Source organism: Epinephelus fuscoguttatus, linkage group LG23 (assembly GCF_011397635.1).
Source record: "Epinephelus fuscoguttatus linkage group LG23, E.fuscoguttatus.final_Chr_v1".
Taxonomy (NCBI): domain Eukaryota; kingdom Metazoa; phylum Chordata; class Actinopteri; order Perciformes; family Serranidae; genus Epinephelus; species Epinephelus fuscoguttatus.
Window position 1 is genome coordinate 25,449,507 of NC_064774.1, and position 17,698 is coordinate 25,467,204.

The 17,698-nt window shown below is 41.2% G+C and overlaps 2 protein-coding genes across 2 annotated transcripts; both read right to left on the reverse strand.

Annotated features, from left to right (window-relative positions):
* Positions 1 to 1,095: 1,095 nt before the first annotated feature.
* sb:cb1058 (uncharacterized protein LOC394209 homolog) lies at positions 1,096 to 6,690 on the reverse strand. The gene is made up of 3 exons (XM_049569061.1): positions 6,532 to 6,690; positions 4,198 to 4,949; positions 1,096 to 1,994 (listed from the first exon to the last, which is right to left on the reverse strand). The coding sequence occupies exons 2-3, from the start codon at positions 4,885 to 4,887 to the stop codon at positions 1,839 to 1,841; spliced, it is 846 nt and encodes a 281-aa protein (XP_049425018.1). The 5' UTR covers positions 4,888 to 4,949; positions 6,532 to 6,690; the 3' UTR covers positions 1,096 to 1,838.
* A 4,523-nt stretch (positions 6,691 to 11,213) lies between these two features.
* On the reverse strand, positions 11,214 to 17,419 carry b3gat3 (beta-1,3-glucuronyltransferase 3 (glucuronosyltransferase I)). The gene is made up of 8 exons (XM_049569055.1): positions 17,240 to 17,419; positions 16,734 to 16,833; positions 15,465 to 15,636; positions 15,156 to 15,339; positions 14,843 to 15,004; positions 14,621 to 14,707; positions 14,047 to 14,250; positions 11,214 to 13,764 (listed from the first exon to the last, which is right to left on the reverse strand). Exons 2-8 carry the CDS (start codon positions 16,825 to 16,827, stop codon positions 13,666 to 13,668), a joined length of 1,002 nt encoding a protein of 333 aa, XP_049425012.1. The 5' UTR covers positions 16,828 to 16,833; positions 17,240 to 17,419; the 3' UTR covers positions 11,214 to 13,665.
* Positions 17,420 to 17,698: the final 279 nt, after the last annotated feature.

The window sequence follows — 17,698 nt, forward strand, 5'->3', positions numbered from 1 at the left end:
TCTTTGCAAACACCTCTGTGCATGCTGTCTTTAAGTTTTCATGTTCTTTATATCTTTATGTTTTTGTTGGTTTTCATTGTAGACAGAGAATAAGGATGTCTGGCACAACTTCAACTACCTTTAAGGTGTATTGAGATGGGAAGCAGTTTTGAAGCACCTGTGCTCCAGCAGTACTTGTAGCCTACTATAAAGGCAAGGTAAAACATGTTTGTCATACAATGAAAATGTTCCCTTAGGACTGGTCCCATAGAAATATAGTTTTATTTTAGATTAGATACCAATATTTAAACTTAGACACTACATCAAAAGTCAGCAGGTTAAAGCTATATCTTCATTTTGATTTAAGTGTTTTCATAACTCACTTACTGACTGCTTGTAGTGTCATAACAACAACTGCTAGGACACGATGTGATGCTGCCTTTAACATCTAATTCAGTCTGATTTATCCTTATAACAATGACTCTGACGTTAGCGTATTCAAATCAAGGCTGATTTATTTATACCGTATTCATCCTGAAACACAAAAACACGACCAGGTCAATAAATTAAGTCTTTATTTACTCAGAGAAGTGCTTCTTGTTACGGTTCATGACTTCAGAAGCTTTGATTAGGATACAAAAAATCTTTATAAAAATTAAGACATTCATTATGTACAACCACAAGTTTCCCCACCTATTCAGTCTGGTCTGCAAGAGAACACTTGAGGTAATAAAAGCCAAATACGTAGCGGACAACAGGAAATTACAGCATTTACAGCAATTACAGCTTGGTGTTAACATTGCATTTTCCATTTTAGTGAGGGTCAGTCATTCATACATTGAAAAATTTCCTGGATCACTAAAACGTCTTTAATAAACATGATGTGCAGCTGCAATGGTGAAGAGTCTTATTACTGTGTTTAGTGCTGATTTATGACCAGGCTATAAAAAATATCTGTATCTCTTTCTCCTTTCTGTTTAACACTGTTGTACACTCCCCTGCCCTGTCCCTTCAGGTTAAATAACCTTCACCAGAACACACAGTGAGGAAGTCAAACACTGAGAAGCTGTGCGCCTCTGTATTCCTCTGCGCACACAGATGGAAAAGCCCTAGGTTAACATTGCTAAAAAACTGCAATCTCTCCACAGATATTAACATACTAATGTGTGTTAATCACTATCACAATATCTAACACTGATTAGCTGTGTGTTTGTTTTGTTTTTTACTGATTAACTATCAAACAGCAATAAATGGCACTGATTAACATACAAAAATGTGAATATCTCCAGAACTAAAGTCCACTAATCAGTCATCGCGTATGCAGTTGAAAATTTCCACTCCTTTTGGCTGCACATCAACACTTTGGTAGTTTCATAGTGCTAAACCAAAGGAAGGAAGGATTATTTGTGCTCTAGGCTCCTAATAGTGGACCAAATGTAAGGAGCTAAAGACATAATCTGAACTTAGCAACATAGTAGAGGTGAACCAGGAGCCGCTGAACTCAGTCACATAAAGACCGGACTTCTCCATTCAAGCCCGTCCCATAGACTTCAATGTAATATAAACAGCTTGGCTCTCCCAATCATAAAGTAAAACTGAATACCCTGCAGTCTGTGTGCAAACCAAAGTGCACCACAATGAGACAAGGCAGTACATTTTATGATGAGTAATTACGACTCAGTAACCTACATAAATAATTAATGCTTCTGAGGCCTACTGCGTGACTCAAACACATCATGTGACTATAACAGTCCCTAGTGAAGGCAGGACTGTCCGTCCCAACTCAGTGCATAACTATGATTTGAAAAAACTAAATATTAGAGAGGGGGTCGTTTTATTGTCCACGTCACTCTCCAGTTCTACCAACACTCGGCTAGCACAGAGTTGTCCTGCTGTTTCTTCTTCGACAAAGGTGAAGAGGATGTTGGTGAGGATGATGTCACAGGTGTGAGCGTGACGCTGTAGAGGTTGGTGATGAAGGCCTCCCAGCCGCGACGAAAAGCTCGGTCCAAGGCCTGATAGGAAAAAGAGCACATATATGGTCAATATATGGCTAGTGTGGCCAAAACTGCTGAGATTTGTAATCGTTCCTCTTGACAGTTTAAGCCTTTCATTTTTCTGTAAACTTTTATTCTATGGGTCTGTATTTTTAGATAAAAAATCCACTAATTTCCTTAAAAGATTTGTGGAAACAATTTCACAGTTTAGTACTAATTAAAGGGAAAATAGGGAATCGGTTCAGAGACTTTTTTTATTAGAATATTCTTCCTTGTGCTGAATTTTTAAGCAGTTGTAGATTTCCTTGAACAAACGTATCTGTTTAAAGCTATTCATTAATATTTATTTATTAAGGGAAACTTTTCCATTTATGTATTTATATTGAATGGTTTGCTTCCTTGTAGAGGAAGGTCACATTTTTGCATGTTCAGCTGACCTGCTGTGTACTGACTAAAAGGCTCTTCAGTTTACACTGGCAGTTCACTGGAAATAAGCAGAAGTATACAAATGTCTCTCTTGTCTCTGTGGGTGATGCAAAACTATGCAGTTGTTGCAAGGGACTTCCTTTAAAATACAGTGTTGACCACTGAAACATGTAGGGACCTGAAAATGTGATGGTTTTTGTAGTGCCATCATCAGAACGATTAGCCCAAAATTTTGTTTGAGAAACGTTGGTATAGGACTTATCTATGTGCAATGTTTCGTTTATTTACATGCATGGGAAGGTAGATTTCATGGTAGAAAGAAGAAGAAGAAGAAGAAGAAGGAGAAGGGAAACCAAAACCAGAAGACAACAAAGAGGGAGAGGCAAAATCAGAAGCAGAACCAGACGGAAAAGAAACAGAGGAAGAAGAACCAGAGGAAGAAGAAGAGGAGAAGAAACTAGAACCAAAAGAGAAAGAAGAACCACAAGAAGACGGATCAGAAGAAAAGGAAGAACCAGACCCACAAGAAGAAGAAGAGGAAGAACAAGACCCAGAAACCGAAGAAGAAGAAGAACCAGAACCAGAACCAGAGAAAGAAGGAGAAGAGGAGGAACCAGAACCAAAAGAGGAGGAAGAAGAACCAGAAGATGACAAACCAGGAGAAAAGGAGGAACCAGACCCACAAGAAGAACAAGAAGAACAAAAAGAGGAAGAATAGGAACCAGAAACAGAAGAAGAACCAGAACCAGAGGAAGAAGGAGAAGAGGATGAACCAAAACCAAAAGAGGAAGAAGAACCAAAAGAAAAGGAAGAACCAGACCCAAAAGAAGAAGAAGAAGAGGAAGAAGAAGAACCAGACCCAAAAGAAGAAGAAACAGAACCAGAAACAGAATGAGAACCTGCCCAGCCCCGTAATGAGCCAATGTATCACAAGCAGAGAGCAAAAACAATAAAAAAGCTCTAAGTCTGTTGCTATGGTTACTGGTGATTTTATGTTACTCAGGAATATTAAGCTAGCACTTACAGACACTGAGCAGCGACAGGATGCTCATTTTCAGTGTGTCATGGAGTTATTCTGTGCACACTCACTGTTATACATAAAACTAATATTGTGGAGACACAAACTCCGAGGTCAGACTGCGAGGCCTGCGGGCGGAGCTGATTGGTTAACAGCAGTGGAATGTTTTTATGGTGTGAGCCTAGTAGGCGGGTCAGCACTGCCATACTTCGTTCCACTGATCAAAGACGATATAGGAGGCTCAGGAATGTCACCTCTGTGCATGTGTTTCAAAGGAAGCAAGAAATCTGTGGGAACTTGTGAATCAGGTGAGGGTACACGCAGTCCATTGACGGTTGGCGCCACTCTACTTGCACAGCTAAAAGCCTTTTTAGTGAAACCTCTGTTCCAGCTTCATTTTCTCATGTCATTAAATATGACGCAAAGGAAAAATATCCCATCAAAGGAAGTAACCTAATGAGTTGGTGACATGCACCAGTGGCTGCTGTACCTTGACCCCGCTGGCAGTCTGTTATTAAGGTGATAGTTTCCATGGTGATTAATAGCCCGCTGTGCAGTATGTGGATGATGTTGAAGGAGAACTTTACCCCTTTGTTCCACGAAGTCTGAGGACTCGGTTATGTAATATCGAGGGGCTTAAAGTTTAACCAGACGGGGTAAAGCTCAATGTTCAGATTTATGCAAATATAAGATATAGAAAGCAAAAGTTCATTTAAGTTTGTTGAAATATGTTAATAATAAATCAATAGAAACCAACTAAGGCTCTTTGTCTCTCACCTTGCGGTAATTCTTCACTGTGTTCCTCTTCACCATTTTCATCCCCTCCTCTTGCTCCCTCTTCATCCTCTTCTCCTCTTCCCCCTCCTCTTCTCTCCCCCTCTTCTTCTCTCTGATCAGGACCTGGTCGTCCGCATCCTCCCGAACCGGGAAGTGCACAAGTGTCGACTCCTTCCCCCTTCCTGCCTTCTCTTCCTCCATCTTCTTCGCTTTCTCCATCTCTACCTCAATAATCACCCTGGTGTCCTCCAGGACGTCTGGGTCAGCTGGACTCGCTGTGCCCAGGCTCGGCCTCTCATCCCGTGCTGCTTCCCCATCGGTTTTCCCCTCCTTCTGCTTCCTCCTGGAGCTTCTTCTCCACCTGCTGCTGCGGCGGCTGGACTTCCTCTGGAGGAGAGTCTCCCCGTCGTCTTCCATCATTCCCTCGTTGAAGTCGAACACGGCGGCCTCTTCCCTCTTGTGTGACCCAGAGTTTTGCATCACACTTGAGCTCTGGTTGCTGCCCTGTGTGTTGCTTTCTTCCGTACCACTCCCCCTCTCCTCCACTTCTTTTCTCATCACCTCCTCCCCTTCTCCGGCAGTCTCAGGCTCATCAAGGCGACCGTAGAAGCCATTGGATTTGTCCAGGAACTTTGGGGCCCGGATGGAGCTCCGCACAGAGCTTTTCCTGGAGTTCTTGCCAATTGTCATCTTTTCTTGTTTTTCTGTCACTCTTTTGTTTTAGTGCTTTGCAGCTCCTTTTTTAATCACCTCTGAAAGATAGGGGCAAGAGAGATTAGAGATTAATGTCGTTACATGATCCTCAACCTCACTCTTTGGATCGCCTTCTTAAAAGAACATACACATATCCTTAAACATTACAAAGTAACCCCCAGAGAATTTCATATGAGCCAAAGTTCAGGAGAGGTGATAGACGGAAAAAGGAGAGTAAAGCGGAAAGAAAATGCCATGACATGAGACCATAGATGGAAGATAATATCAGAGTCATGGGTTTGTGTGACATGTTTTATCTGTGTAAATGCTGCTGTGAATGGTATGCACTGAACTACTTATAGTATCTGCCGAGCAATCCATCACAAGATGTTTATGGAACAAAATAACAGACTGTCAGTTTCAGAGTTTTGCACCAGTAGTTCTGCTTCTACATGAGTGTGCGTGTGTGTGTGTGAGTGAGTGAGTGAGTGAGTGAGTGTGCACACGCAGGTCAGTGTTATCAGGGTTGTGATGATAACTGGATGCCAAAGCTAAAGACACAATGTACTTACAACCCAAGACAAACACACATGCACACACAGACGCAGACTTTGACACTAATTTAACCAGTTGGATGCTGTACAGCTGCCAAAATCAATGACCTCATACAGACTACCTCTCCATACCAAAGTCAGCATAACTATTAGCTCAATGTCAGTACTGTATAAAGGGTATATAGGATCAGATTCACCAGTTTTGACAAATATAAGAGAGTATTTTCATTGTCAGAGCAGGTTATTTTTCCATCAGCCACCAAGGATAAAACAGCTACTGTGATATTGATCGGGCTGTCACCAGACTTGGAAAAAAGCTGGATTCAGTGGTGATAAGATCTTTTACAATATAGCCTTGCAAAAAAGAAGTCTGCACAAATACCACTCTGTTTGAGAACACTTTTGATATTTCCTGCATGAATCTACATTTGACTACAAGCAAATTAAATAATTAATTTTTGCAAAAACTTGGCATGGCAGCTTAAAAAGGAACCAGCCTATTAGCTTCTGCCTGAATATTTGCCTGCCAGAGCTTCTACAACAAACTAATTATATCTCATTCATATCTTCATTCAAAAAGCAGGCTGTGATTTTGAAGGAACAGTGACTTACTGCTATCCTCCAGGCCAGCTGTGTCCCCCTGTTTTCAGTCTTGATGCTAAGCTAAGCTAACCGGCTGCTGGCTGGACCTTCACATTTACAGTACAGACACGAGAGCAGTATGAGTCTTGTCATCTAGTCCTGGGCAGGAGAGCAAATACTACGTCCTGTGCAGTGACCTTTGTCTAAACGTGTGCTTTGCAGGTAATGTAGGTAATGTAATATGTCACATAATCTGTTCAAAATCACAAAGGAAGAAAATGGAGGGTGAATATGAGAAGGAAAGCAGAATGACAAAAAGATGTCAAAAATTGAAAGACACAATATGAGAAAATCAAACAAACAGTTCTGAATAATGAATTTAACATCCCAAGAGAACTATGACTTGTTTTCTTACATAAACTTGTAGAAACACATATTTAATGTTAAAAGAATGACAGTGTAGCAATAACAAAATTATTAAATAAGACAGAGTTGCAGGTCTTACTTTGTCTCTCACTGTTGCCTCCTCTTCCTCTGTGTGTGTCTGAGCACCAGTGAGCAATACCTCCTCCTGTGTGTGTGTGTGTGAGTCTGAGTGAATGACTGAGAGCCTGGAGCTCAGGATACTGCTCTCGGATACTGCCCTCACACACAGCGTCACACACACGCCCACCCTGCCCCAACCTGCAGCTCTGTCGTCACCAGAGCAAATACACACATGCAAAAAAATGCCACACACACAGGCAGCGGAGCACTCTCACTCTCAAGGACTCTTTGTCCGTCTTTCGTTCTCTTCCTCTGAGTCGCTCTTCTTAACCACACATACACACCTCTTCTTTACCTGCTTAAACACACACTGACTCAGAGGACATATCAGAACTTAAGTTACACGTGCCTACGCAGTCACACACTAATAAAGGCTAAAACAGACCAAGTGTTTCAGCTCACAAAAGGTCCCAGCACCTGAGGCAAACATCCTACTCTGATATCAGTGGCTGTCAATCATTAACCATGAGTGTCCTCAGCTGTCACAGATAAACCTGCTGAGCAAAGATGTGACACTCACTTCAGCTTTAACCTCAAAGACTGAGCATTCAAACGCCTTCAACATACAGTCCATCTTCTACAGTCCATAACAAGTGACAGTATAACTGTACCTAAAGTCCTACAGGTGGCACTTCCACCTGTATCTGTATGAAACACACAGTCTATTCATCAATTTCTCTTTAATTCAATTAATTCTTTAATTAATGTCAAGGCACCTTAAGGGAGTTATTAATAGAAACAACATCTGCTTATTTTATTATGTAATACAATTTCCATAAAAATATTTGCCAAAATGTTTTCCCTTAAATTTACACATTTTATAAAAGACATTAGCCTGACGAAAAATCCGCTGAGCCAGTATATCACCTGATATAACCTTACTGCATATCTTTCAAATACCTGAAAAACTAACAGAGTTCCCATCAGCCTCAGCTGTTCCTTCTTTATATTTAATGCCCCATATCACTCTTGGCTAGTAAAAATCACTTTGTACCATTCTGTATCATTTATAGTTGATACAGAACTGTACAATTGTTGGCTAAATAAATACATTTTGTCATAAGTTAGTATCGTGGATCATGTTGGCTGGTAAGCTAATTTGCCAAGCTAGCTAACTGACATAGTCAACTGTGTACAGTCTGTAGCACAGTCCCAAATAGCAAATGTTAGCATGCATACATGCTACAACTAAGCTGGTGAACATGGTAAACATTATACCTGACTAGCATTAGCATGTTAGCATTGTCAATGTGAGCATGTTAGCATTTAGCTAGCAGTGTTCCTAGCATGGCCACAGACTTAGTTGTGTGTTTGAACTGTAAAATGTCTCACGTACTAGGCTACATAACTTGGGCACAATACTTTCAATCCTTCCTAAAAAATGCTCCATATCTACATTAAAGTAGATATTTAAGGGTTTTTTTTTGTTTATGTTTTTTTAACCTCCAAATATCAACACTAGCCTCTTAAAACTGGTATAAATTTGTCTCTAGCCAACATATTGATATATTTGTGATAACCCCATTGGCTGATAATATAAACTCACTGATATAGTGGTGGTGGCAAGGTGGTTAGCATTGTTGCCTCACAGCAAGAGAGCTCCTGGTTCATACCAGTGGGGAACCCCTCCGTGTGGACTTTGCATGTTCTACCTGTGTTGGCATGGGTTTTCTTCTGGTACTCCAGCTTCCTCCCACAGTCTAAAGAAATGCAGGTTAATTGGTGATTCTAAATTTTTCGTGGTTGTGAATGTGAGCATGAATGGTTGTCTGTTTCTATGTGTCAGCCCTGTGACAGTCTGGCGATCTGTCCAGGGTGTACCCCGCCTCTTGCTCAATGTCAGCTAGGATAGGCTACAGCCCACCCATGACCCTCAAGAGGATAAGCGACTACGGAAATGAATGAAATGATATAGTGGTCTAGCTAAAATTAAATTATCGCACTCTTGTAAAAAAAAAAAATTCTAACTTTAAAGGCATATCAATTGGCTTATGATGTTTGAAATTAAAGGTGCATAAAAGTGAATAATTTTGATGCAGTAAATCCAACTTTAATCTGACTTAACAACACAAAACTGAGTACCTTTAATTGTAAAACTGATAGTTCATTTGTTTTAATTTTATTTAGATAGCCCAATATCTCAAATGACAAATTTGCCTCAAGGGACTTTCTCATTAATTACACATTAATAGCTCTGCAAACCATCCATTAGTGTCATGAGAAATCCTACAATTGTAGTGTTGGGAAGGTTACGTTTGAAATGTTATGGGTTACAGACTTTTTGTTGCGTTGTTAAAAACGTATTAAGTAATGTCACTATTTGAAGTACATCAAAGTAATCCAACTTATTAAACTTTATTATGTTTTCATGACTTTTCGAACAAATGTTTTGAACTGGGCAATAAAGATGATAAATGTCAGAAAATAGGCTTTGCCAAAAGACGGCATTCCTTCACAGTGAACAAATGCAATGCAGCAGAGTGAATTTGTGATTTCAAATCAGACTAGTAATTGTAACTGAATTGCATATCTCTTCTTGGTAACTGATTACAATTACACATATCCCTCATGAATAAATCCTCTCTTACACTATCAATAATTAATCAGAATTAAATTGAAAAAAAAAAAATAGATTGCATTTATGAGATTAAAAAGGTGTTTTGGTTTGAGGCATAGTGTTACCCAAATTCAAAATGGCTGCCTCTGTAATAAAGTCAGTTGTCTCCTCTTCATATCTACTAATGTGCCTAAAATACTGCTCTTTACTGATAAGCTGGTATCCCCTCGTGGAAAATATGCAAATAAATAGATAAAATGAATTACCATGGGTCACTGAATGTTATCTTACTGTTTGAATGGTAAACATTGTGTCTAGGTGGGACAGGGAGTGGGTGCTGCTCAGCTGTGTGTGTGTGTTGAGTAATTGTCCACATGGTCTTCTTAAGTCAGCTCAAGGATGTATAGTGCTCACACACCTTGTACATGTACACACATGCATAGCGTGCAAGTGCGAGAACACGCCAATATCAGGAAAACACACACATATACACACAGACATTAAGTGGAGTGAGGTAAGTGTTATTTAAGGGTGAAAGCATGACAGTATAGATGATGATAGTGTAAAGGTAGCGGTAATGAAACAACTTTCTAGTGTCACAAGTAGTCTAGTCTACAGGTGTGTGTGTGTGATTCATTGTAGATCAAAAGATAGTGTGCCTCTGGCTCTATGACCTCAGCTACTCTTACTCACCACCCAGTGTACCTCTATCTCACAAGCCCTCTGTGTGTGTGTGTGTGTGTGTGTGTGTGTGTGGAGGTGAGGTAGACTCACACCTATATAACGCTCCATATATAGTCACCCAGCAGGCAACTTCACCACAGAGAGGGCGTAGCAGCAGTCAATCAAACAGGCCTGTAAACACCTCAGCTGTGTTTGAGGTCAGAGAATCCCCGCCTACGTGGGTAATCTTTTAGGTTGCCATGGTCACCGTCAAGCAGGGACAAGTTAGAGTTTTGGTGCTGTAGTTGGACTTACAATTTTAATGTGGTGAAATCACAAAAGCCTAAAACATGAGGGATGTTGGTGGAACATGCAGAGGCAGACACAAGTGATAAGTCACAGACACACTAGATGACATATCTGTCAAGTGTGACACTGGTACTGTAAGTATCACCTGACGCACTCAGAGAACAGATGTGCCGTTGGCCGCGTTTCAAATTAAGCAGCAGACGAGACAGTCATTCAGCTTCTTTGTCGAGTCAGCATTTCTAAACCAGACGGGGTCAAAATCCAAAATGTGCTGCAAGAGAAAAGGCCTTAGGACAACCGCAGCAACAAAAATATGGTATGGTTACAGTTCATCTGCAGTGGTAATGGAAAAAAAATCATACTGTATTAGGACTTTCAGCTTTCAGCAAATCCCCATTTTGTTGAGTTGTGTACTTGCATTATCCCAAATGTTTACGACACTCTTAAACCCACAGAAATCTGGAATTTTAATCCAGGTAATAGTGCATTTCATTTGGTTTTTATATCACCTTTACCCCCTCTCACTGCTATAACCTCAGAGGAAACGAGGGAAACACCAGATGATACATCAGGGAGTGAGGAAGGACCAAGCTTATGCTTTGCTGCTATGACAGTGGCTTGTGCCCGCTACCAAGCTAATGCGTATGGTAACATTGCAATTATTACTTATGTTTAGTATGATTGTTTTGATCATGGATGACAGCACTTGGCTACCCTGTGACTGAATTCGCCACCTAACGTTAGCTACAGTAGCTGTATAGGTCATTGACTCATCAAATGCTAATGCTAAGTTATCAAGTAATGTTGTTAGTTAGCATTGCTTGCAGCTATTTCATTAGAATGAAATGACATAATGTTAATGTCTGTGAATGTGACTTCTGCCTGAGTCATGTCAGATAGATTTTCATGGGCAACAGCAGCTGTTTACGAATAATGACAACAACTCCCATGACCCTGCACTACCTAATGACATCATCATGTAGTTATTTTGATTGAGACTGCTGGCAGCAGAAATGACATGCTGTATGTTTAAAGGGCAAAGTCAAAAACAATTGAGAGATAAGGGTAAATAACTGAAGTTTAAAAAAATACAATGACATGTTTTACATTATCTAGGGTTTATTTTCAAGGCCAAGGACAGACATTATCACATTGTACAATATAAAGAACAATATTACAGTAATAAATACATGATACACCGGTAGAGAATTGACTTACAGGCACTAATTACACTTAAGCAGGCACTAGCTGTTTTTACAGTATCATACAACAGTAGCTGAGGAGCACTTGTTGAGCTGTGATGCTATTTCGCTCTTTATTCTTCCAACTTCTGAGGAAGTCATGGAAGATAACAGAGAAGTGATGTCCCTCCCTCCCCTTCTGGTGTCCCCATAGGACCTTATTTTGGAAAAAAAAATCCTGTTTGAATAGTGCCATGAATTGCGCGTTTGTGAACTTAGAAGGTAATTTTGCAAGTAAAGAAGCTGCAGTTCATTGTAGCGCCATTTAGTTTTGTGTAAAACTGCTGGGTGAACTACATCACTCCTCTCACCACCAACACCAATGTGGCCATTACCGTGGCACACTTTACTTTGTTCTTCCGGAGGGAGGGCATAAATATTAAAAGAGGTGAACGTCATTACAAGTCTGGCCATGACGACAGCAGCAGCTATGAGAAAGGAGAGTTAGTATGTTCAAGACAAGAGAGAAAAGTTTGTTTTATGACATTAATCACGTGACATTTAGGTGTGTAGCCTTTCTAATTATGCATTTTCATAGTCTTGTACTTCAACAGTTTTACAACAAACTGCAACTTTCTTTCCTTGAAAAATGATCTTCGAAATTAAGAGACATCATATGTGTAATTTGTTAATGGGTAATTTTGGTTGTGACATATTGGTATTAGCGATAATTGTATATCTAAATCATACACATATGAGAATAGCATGTAAATTATGCAGCACCTCTTAAATGATATTAGTTTCTTTCCTTCTCACTTTGTCTTCCTCCCCCATCGCTGTCTGGTAGGATCAAAAAATTCTTTATCACTGGCCGCTGAATGCCATACATATTTTAATCTGAAATAAGGTCCCATGGTGGGCGACCAGAAGGGGAGGGGCTTCTCCTCTCTATCAAGCACAGCACAAGGAGTTCAATTTATATCTGAAGCTGTTCTCAAATATACCTCTGTAACGCTGCTACTGTAAAGTACCAGGGATTTCCTGCCTGTTAAAGGCAAATTCGAGTCTTTTTCTTGTCATCAGAGTGTGAAAATGTAACATGGACGGCGTGTTTTATTTGTTTATTGCATAAGGGATTTACACGAGCGTCAGCAGCGTTCTGCCCACACTCAGGGCTTCTAAATGGACTCCACAAGCCTAATGGGTTTTAAAAAGCATCACTAAAAATATTAATATAAAAAAGCTGTCTAGAACTAGCTGTTGTTATGATACTACTGGAAACCAGCAGTTGCGCTCTGAGCTTTAACACTAAAGTTACACTGGGTGTGGAACCATTGCATCTCCCTATTTGTTGTTGTCCATGTTGCAGCACAGTGTTGCGAAGCTGCAAGTGTGACACAGATGTATGAGAGCATAATAAATACAAGGCAGCAACTATTTAGCACATTTCTTAATTAATTTGTGAGTTCTGTGGCTTTTGTATGTTATGAATATTGTTAACTGTCAAAAAAGCACCTTTGCTCCACAATACTTTTACCTTGATAGCAAATGCAGACGCTTTGATTAGACAGGCTGTTTAAAGATTATTATCATGCCTATGACGGTGATGTTCTTTGACATGTGACCAAAAAAACATCTATGTGATTGAATACAGTCTTACAGATACTAATCACGCAAAAGTAGAAGCCATGCATGAATAAAGTGCTCCGTATCTCGGTCAGAAATCAGTCAAGTTATGTTAGTGGCTGCACTGGTGATGCTGGTTGCAGATCAGATCAGAGACAGGAGGCTGGAGACAGGTGTAGCTGAGCCATAAAAATATCTAAGTACCATCGGGATCGTGAGTTACACTACAGGATTTAAACTGAGCACAAGTAAACATGTCAAACCCTACAACTGATGCAAGCATGGACGCCTATAATCAGATGCATTGTTCCTCCAGCTTTGAGGAAAAATGTCCTGGTGGTTTGACAGCATGGCTTTGCAAAATTTAAAACTGGCGCCCCCAGCAGGCAACTGCTTAAACTCCAGTGTCCATATCCACTGCACTGCTGGACAAATACACCTAACTCACTAAAAAGCAAAAAAAAAACAAAACAACAAAAACAAACTCCAATACACATACTAACTTACACTGTTGGAACAACACACACACTCACCCAATATATATACACACACATACGTTTTACTACCTGACACAAAAAAAAGACCAGATAAATTTAAATGTGACCTCTAACAGATATTTTTTTCTGTTTTACAGTATTTACAACGCAGAGTTACATATGCAGCATTAAACAGCAGAATACGCTTTACAGTGTGTGTGTGTGTGTGTGTGTGTGTGTGTGTGTGTGTGTGTGTGTGTGCGCGTGTGTGTGCGTGTTCCTCAGACCTCCACTGCGCGGTCTGAACCCAGTCCCTGAGCCTGCAGAGCCTCCTCTCGCTTCATCTTGGGCTTCTCTGTCCGTGTGTGCCACACCAGCACCTGCAAACACACACACATACGTGATAAGTACTTCCTGGTTTGTAAGAGAGAGTCTGAATGAACCAGTAATAGACGTGGAAACAACGTCACCACCTAGCCGTCTGCCTCATCACTCCATGGACACCATGTCATTATCCAACCAATGTTTGCTTGGATATGACAAAGGTTCTTTTGTCTTACGACACATTCACATCAGAGAAATCTGTCCCTCATGCTTTCAAGTCATCCCTATGTCTTAATCTCTCTCATTCTCCCTGTAACACACACATAACACACACGTACTTTAGAGCAGTTGTCCGCTTTGGGCTCCAGCTCGTCCATGGTAACCAGCCCCTGAAGGAAGCTGCTCTCCAGGAAGCCCATTGGTGCATCTCCGTCAAAACAGGCCTCAGGATTGGCCAGGACCAGTTTGAGGGACACAGCAAAGCCGGCCATGTCCATCGGGAAGGGGCGACTGGGACGCCATCCAGTATGGAAGCGAACCACCTTAGAAGACACAGAATATTCTGTACTGGTAATCATTTATCATCATTTGAAGTGGTTCCGATGAGACATTAAAAGCAAAGCAGTCAGAGGAGTCACACAAGATATAATTATTTTTGCTGTCTGTTATTTGGCCAATACATTTGTGGTTTTCTCAATCTCTGATCCCATTAGTTATCATGTGATGACAATAAGCCTCAGGGGGCAGCGGACAATATTTTCAGGGGTTCCGGTGTAGCCAGCAGATATCCAGGCAGAAGACTTCCTCTTCCCTGCACTGCTCAATGTTTATAGCTTGATTGGCAACTTCAGACAGACATACGACATTTGGGCTCATCTTTATAGTGGTTCACAAGGGTTGAGCTGTACCTACCTTTCCTCCTTCAACCACGGGCCTCTCATATTTCATCCCCCCAACCAGCCCCACCGGCCACACTGACACCCGCTGAGTATTCCTCATCTGACACAAGACAAGAGGACATTTGCCTTTACTCTTTAATCATGGCACATTTAAAACACTCTTCGTCAGCTGTAAAATTTGTAGACATCAGTAAAAAAACGACAACTGCTAAAGATAATAAAAATAAACACCAACCTCTTCAAATATCTGCAGGCTGTATGTGTTATCGTCATCAGCGAAGTAAACCACTCCCTGCTGGTTGTCTCCTCCGGGCTGAGCCCTTCTGTCCTCTCTGAGCCACCGTAGACCCTCATTCCTCTGCTCCACCCCACGAGGCTTCAGCCAGCTGGGGTCACCCTGAGGTGGAGAGAGAGCATTCAGTTTCAAAACACTCTTTAGTTTATACTTGAATAAAGACAAATACTGAATACCAAAGAACTTAAGGAGACACAAATGTAGACAGACTGTTATTATTGTCTCCACAAATAGCAGCCATGTCTCTACCCACCTCCTGCAGTTTGCGATCCTTGGCGGTGGGCATGTGTAGGTGTGTGTAGGTCAGGCCACTCTTCACCAGGAGGTCAGTCACCAGTGGCGTCTTGTGCGGCGAGTCCTCAACCAAAATCCAGTGGAGCTGAGGAACATGGAGGAAGGTCTGGGACAGACGAGTCAGCTCAGCCTTCTGCACCAGCCTGGACAGGGACAGACAGAAATCAAAGTGTGTGAATGAGAAATGGACAGTAATAGAGGAGGGCAGAGAGAAGACATGGGTAAGTGAGCAGGAAATGAGGTAAGGAAAGCCGCCTCCCTGGGTTACCTTGCATATGTTGGGGTGATGACAAAGATGGTGGGCTTGGCTGGCTGTTTCTGTGGTTGCTTGGTCGCCTCCGACTTCCTCATCTGCTCCTGAAGACGGTGCAGCTCCCCCCGCAGCCGAGATATGGTGCGGTCTTTGGGCATGTCGTGCTCATGGCAGTCGCAGCGCTGACCTGCAAATTGTTTAGGATGCAACAAACAAGATAGTTTAAGGTACAAAAGCAAAAGGGGATTTTTCTTCCCCAGACCCTTCTATAGAGGTCCAGGCTAAGCCCCAAATGTACTCAGTTCCTAGAAACATCTCTGAGTATACCTGGGGTTGTGTTCACAATGTTTCCTAGTGCTAAGAGTTGCTCCTAGTTACGAAATTCTAAGAAATTTCTTAGAATTTCCCCTTAAAATTTAGACTAGGTCCTTGTAAAGATAAAACTTATTCACAGGGCATCTTAGACTTTAAAAGAGCTCCTAAGGTGAAAAACTGTTAGGAGCAGGGAGGAGGACTTTTAAGAGGCTTAAGAGCTTCTTAAGCAAAGGAGAAAATGGTGGAAACACAAAAGGGGTCAGAGAAATATTCTCAAAACACTGGATGACAGTGACTTAATGAAATCCTACAGATTAGATGGTGCAGGGATAATATGTGTGGTTGATCTCTTTGGGGATACACACACATTTCCAACCTATCACTACAACACCAGAAATAAAGTGATCACACTAACAATATCAACATTTTCACAGTCAGCAGTTCATTTCATTTCATTTCCACTGGGTGTCCACACCTTGCAGGCTCAATAAAGGGCCGGTCTGTGACAACCAATCACAACCACACCTCCTCACTAAGATAAGGCATCCAAGAGACACAGTGCTGAAAAAAGTTTAGTGCGCATATTTACAAACAGTAAATGTCAATCCTGCATAGTATACCTTCAAGTTTTTATCCTAACCATATCTGTTGTATTTCAGGACCGACTGACGGCCATCTTTAACTTTATTTTTATTTCTAACTATCCATCTATCTATCTATCATTAACACAGCCTATTACACTGATGGATAAAGTATTTATAGACCTTCTTTACAGCAGACATGTCTTGTTAAAGTAAGAAAAGCACAGGTGTATTTAACAACTTCCTGGGGGAAGGTCCCTGCATTGCAGGCACCTATACTGGGACACCTTAGGAACACATTAGGCACTGAGCCAATGCTATTCCTACTATGACAGGCACAAATATCTGCTGTGACAAGGTCCACAGAGACCGTGTGGTGACCACTTACCAAGCTGCATCAGTGCATAGACGAGGCCCATCAGGGAGACCATGAAGTAGAGCACAAACACAGTCTTAAGCTTCAGCTTCATCCTCGTTGCCATGGTACCCTGACCAGATGAAAGGATGACAGTTTGAGACATGGAAAACATCACTAATCACGTGTTACTGTAAGTGTTTCAGTGTAAGGATCCTAATTATTTTCTATTATCAGCTATTTTTGTCTCGAGAATGTGGAGGTTGTAACTGCTGTTCAGATGTGCCGACATTTAGTTTCTCAACTGGCATTCAACATTTAGCTAACTAGCTAAGAAGGTTAGCATTCCCAGTCAATATTAGACTTAAATATTCGGAGGCTAACTAGAAAACGTTGGAGCTGAGGATGTGTTTGTGTACGCTATACCTGAGAAGGTCGGCTAATATGAATATGCTTGCTGATAAACCAGTGCTAGCTAAGCTGTTAGCCTGACTACTGGTTTTAACAGAAAATAGCCCACGTCATTTTCGTGCACTCACCAGAGGCGGGAGATCGTGGAAGACAGGAGCGTTGGAGTTTAGTTATGAGCTTAAAGGTTCATGTCATCTTGGACAGTCGTGAGCAAAGGCACCTCAGTGCATCAAACATCCATTCATTCGGCTTAGCTGGGACATTTTTTGCAGCAGTGTACCAACAACTTCCGGTTTCAGTGCGACACAGTAAGGAGTCCCACCTAGAACGTGTAGACTCACAAGTAGTTCCACAGAAATCCCATACAATCGCAAATTTAACAAGAAAATGTTGGTAAATATAATATTCATGCCTTGCAAAGGGCAAATAAAAAGTGTTAATACGTTCATTTTTATAACACATGAAAACATAACGAGTTATTACTCTGGAAGTACATTTACACCAAGACAACATGAACTTCTTAAAGATGAAAAATTGCAAATTGGAATGCTGTCCTGATCTTTACACTGTTAATCCATCCAGCAAAA

Coding starts and splice junctions, on each gene's coding strand:
- b3gat3 (XM_049569055.1), bottom strand. CDS start 16,827: ATGGCAACGAGGATGAAGCTGAAGCTTAAGACTGTGTTTGTGCTCTAC. Junction 15,637..16,733: donor CTATGCACTGATGCAGCTTG/GTAAGTGGTCAC, acceptor AACAATTTGCAG/GTCAGCGCTGCGACTGCCAT. Junction 14,251..14,620: donor CCGTGGTTGAAGGAGGAAAG/GTAGGTACAGCT, acceptor GTGTCTTCTAAG/GTGGTTCGCTTCCATACTGG.
- sb:cb1058 (XM_049569061.1), bottom strand. CDS start 4,887: ATGACAATTGGCAAGAACTCCAGGAAAAGCTCTGTGCGGAGCTCCATC. Junction 1,995..4,197: donor CAGTGAAGAATTACCGCAAG/GTGAGAGACAAA, acceptor TTTTCCTATCAG/GCCTTGGACCGAGCTTTTCG.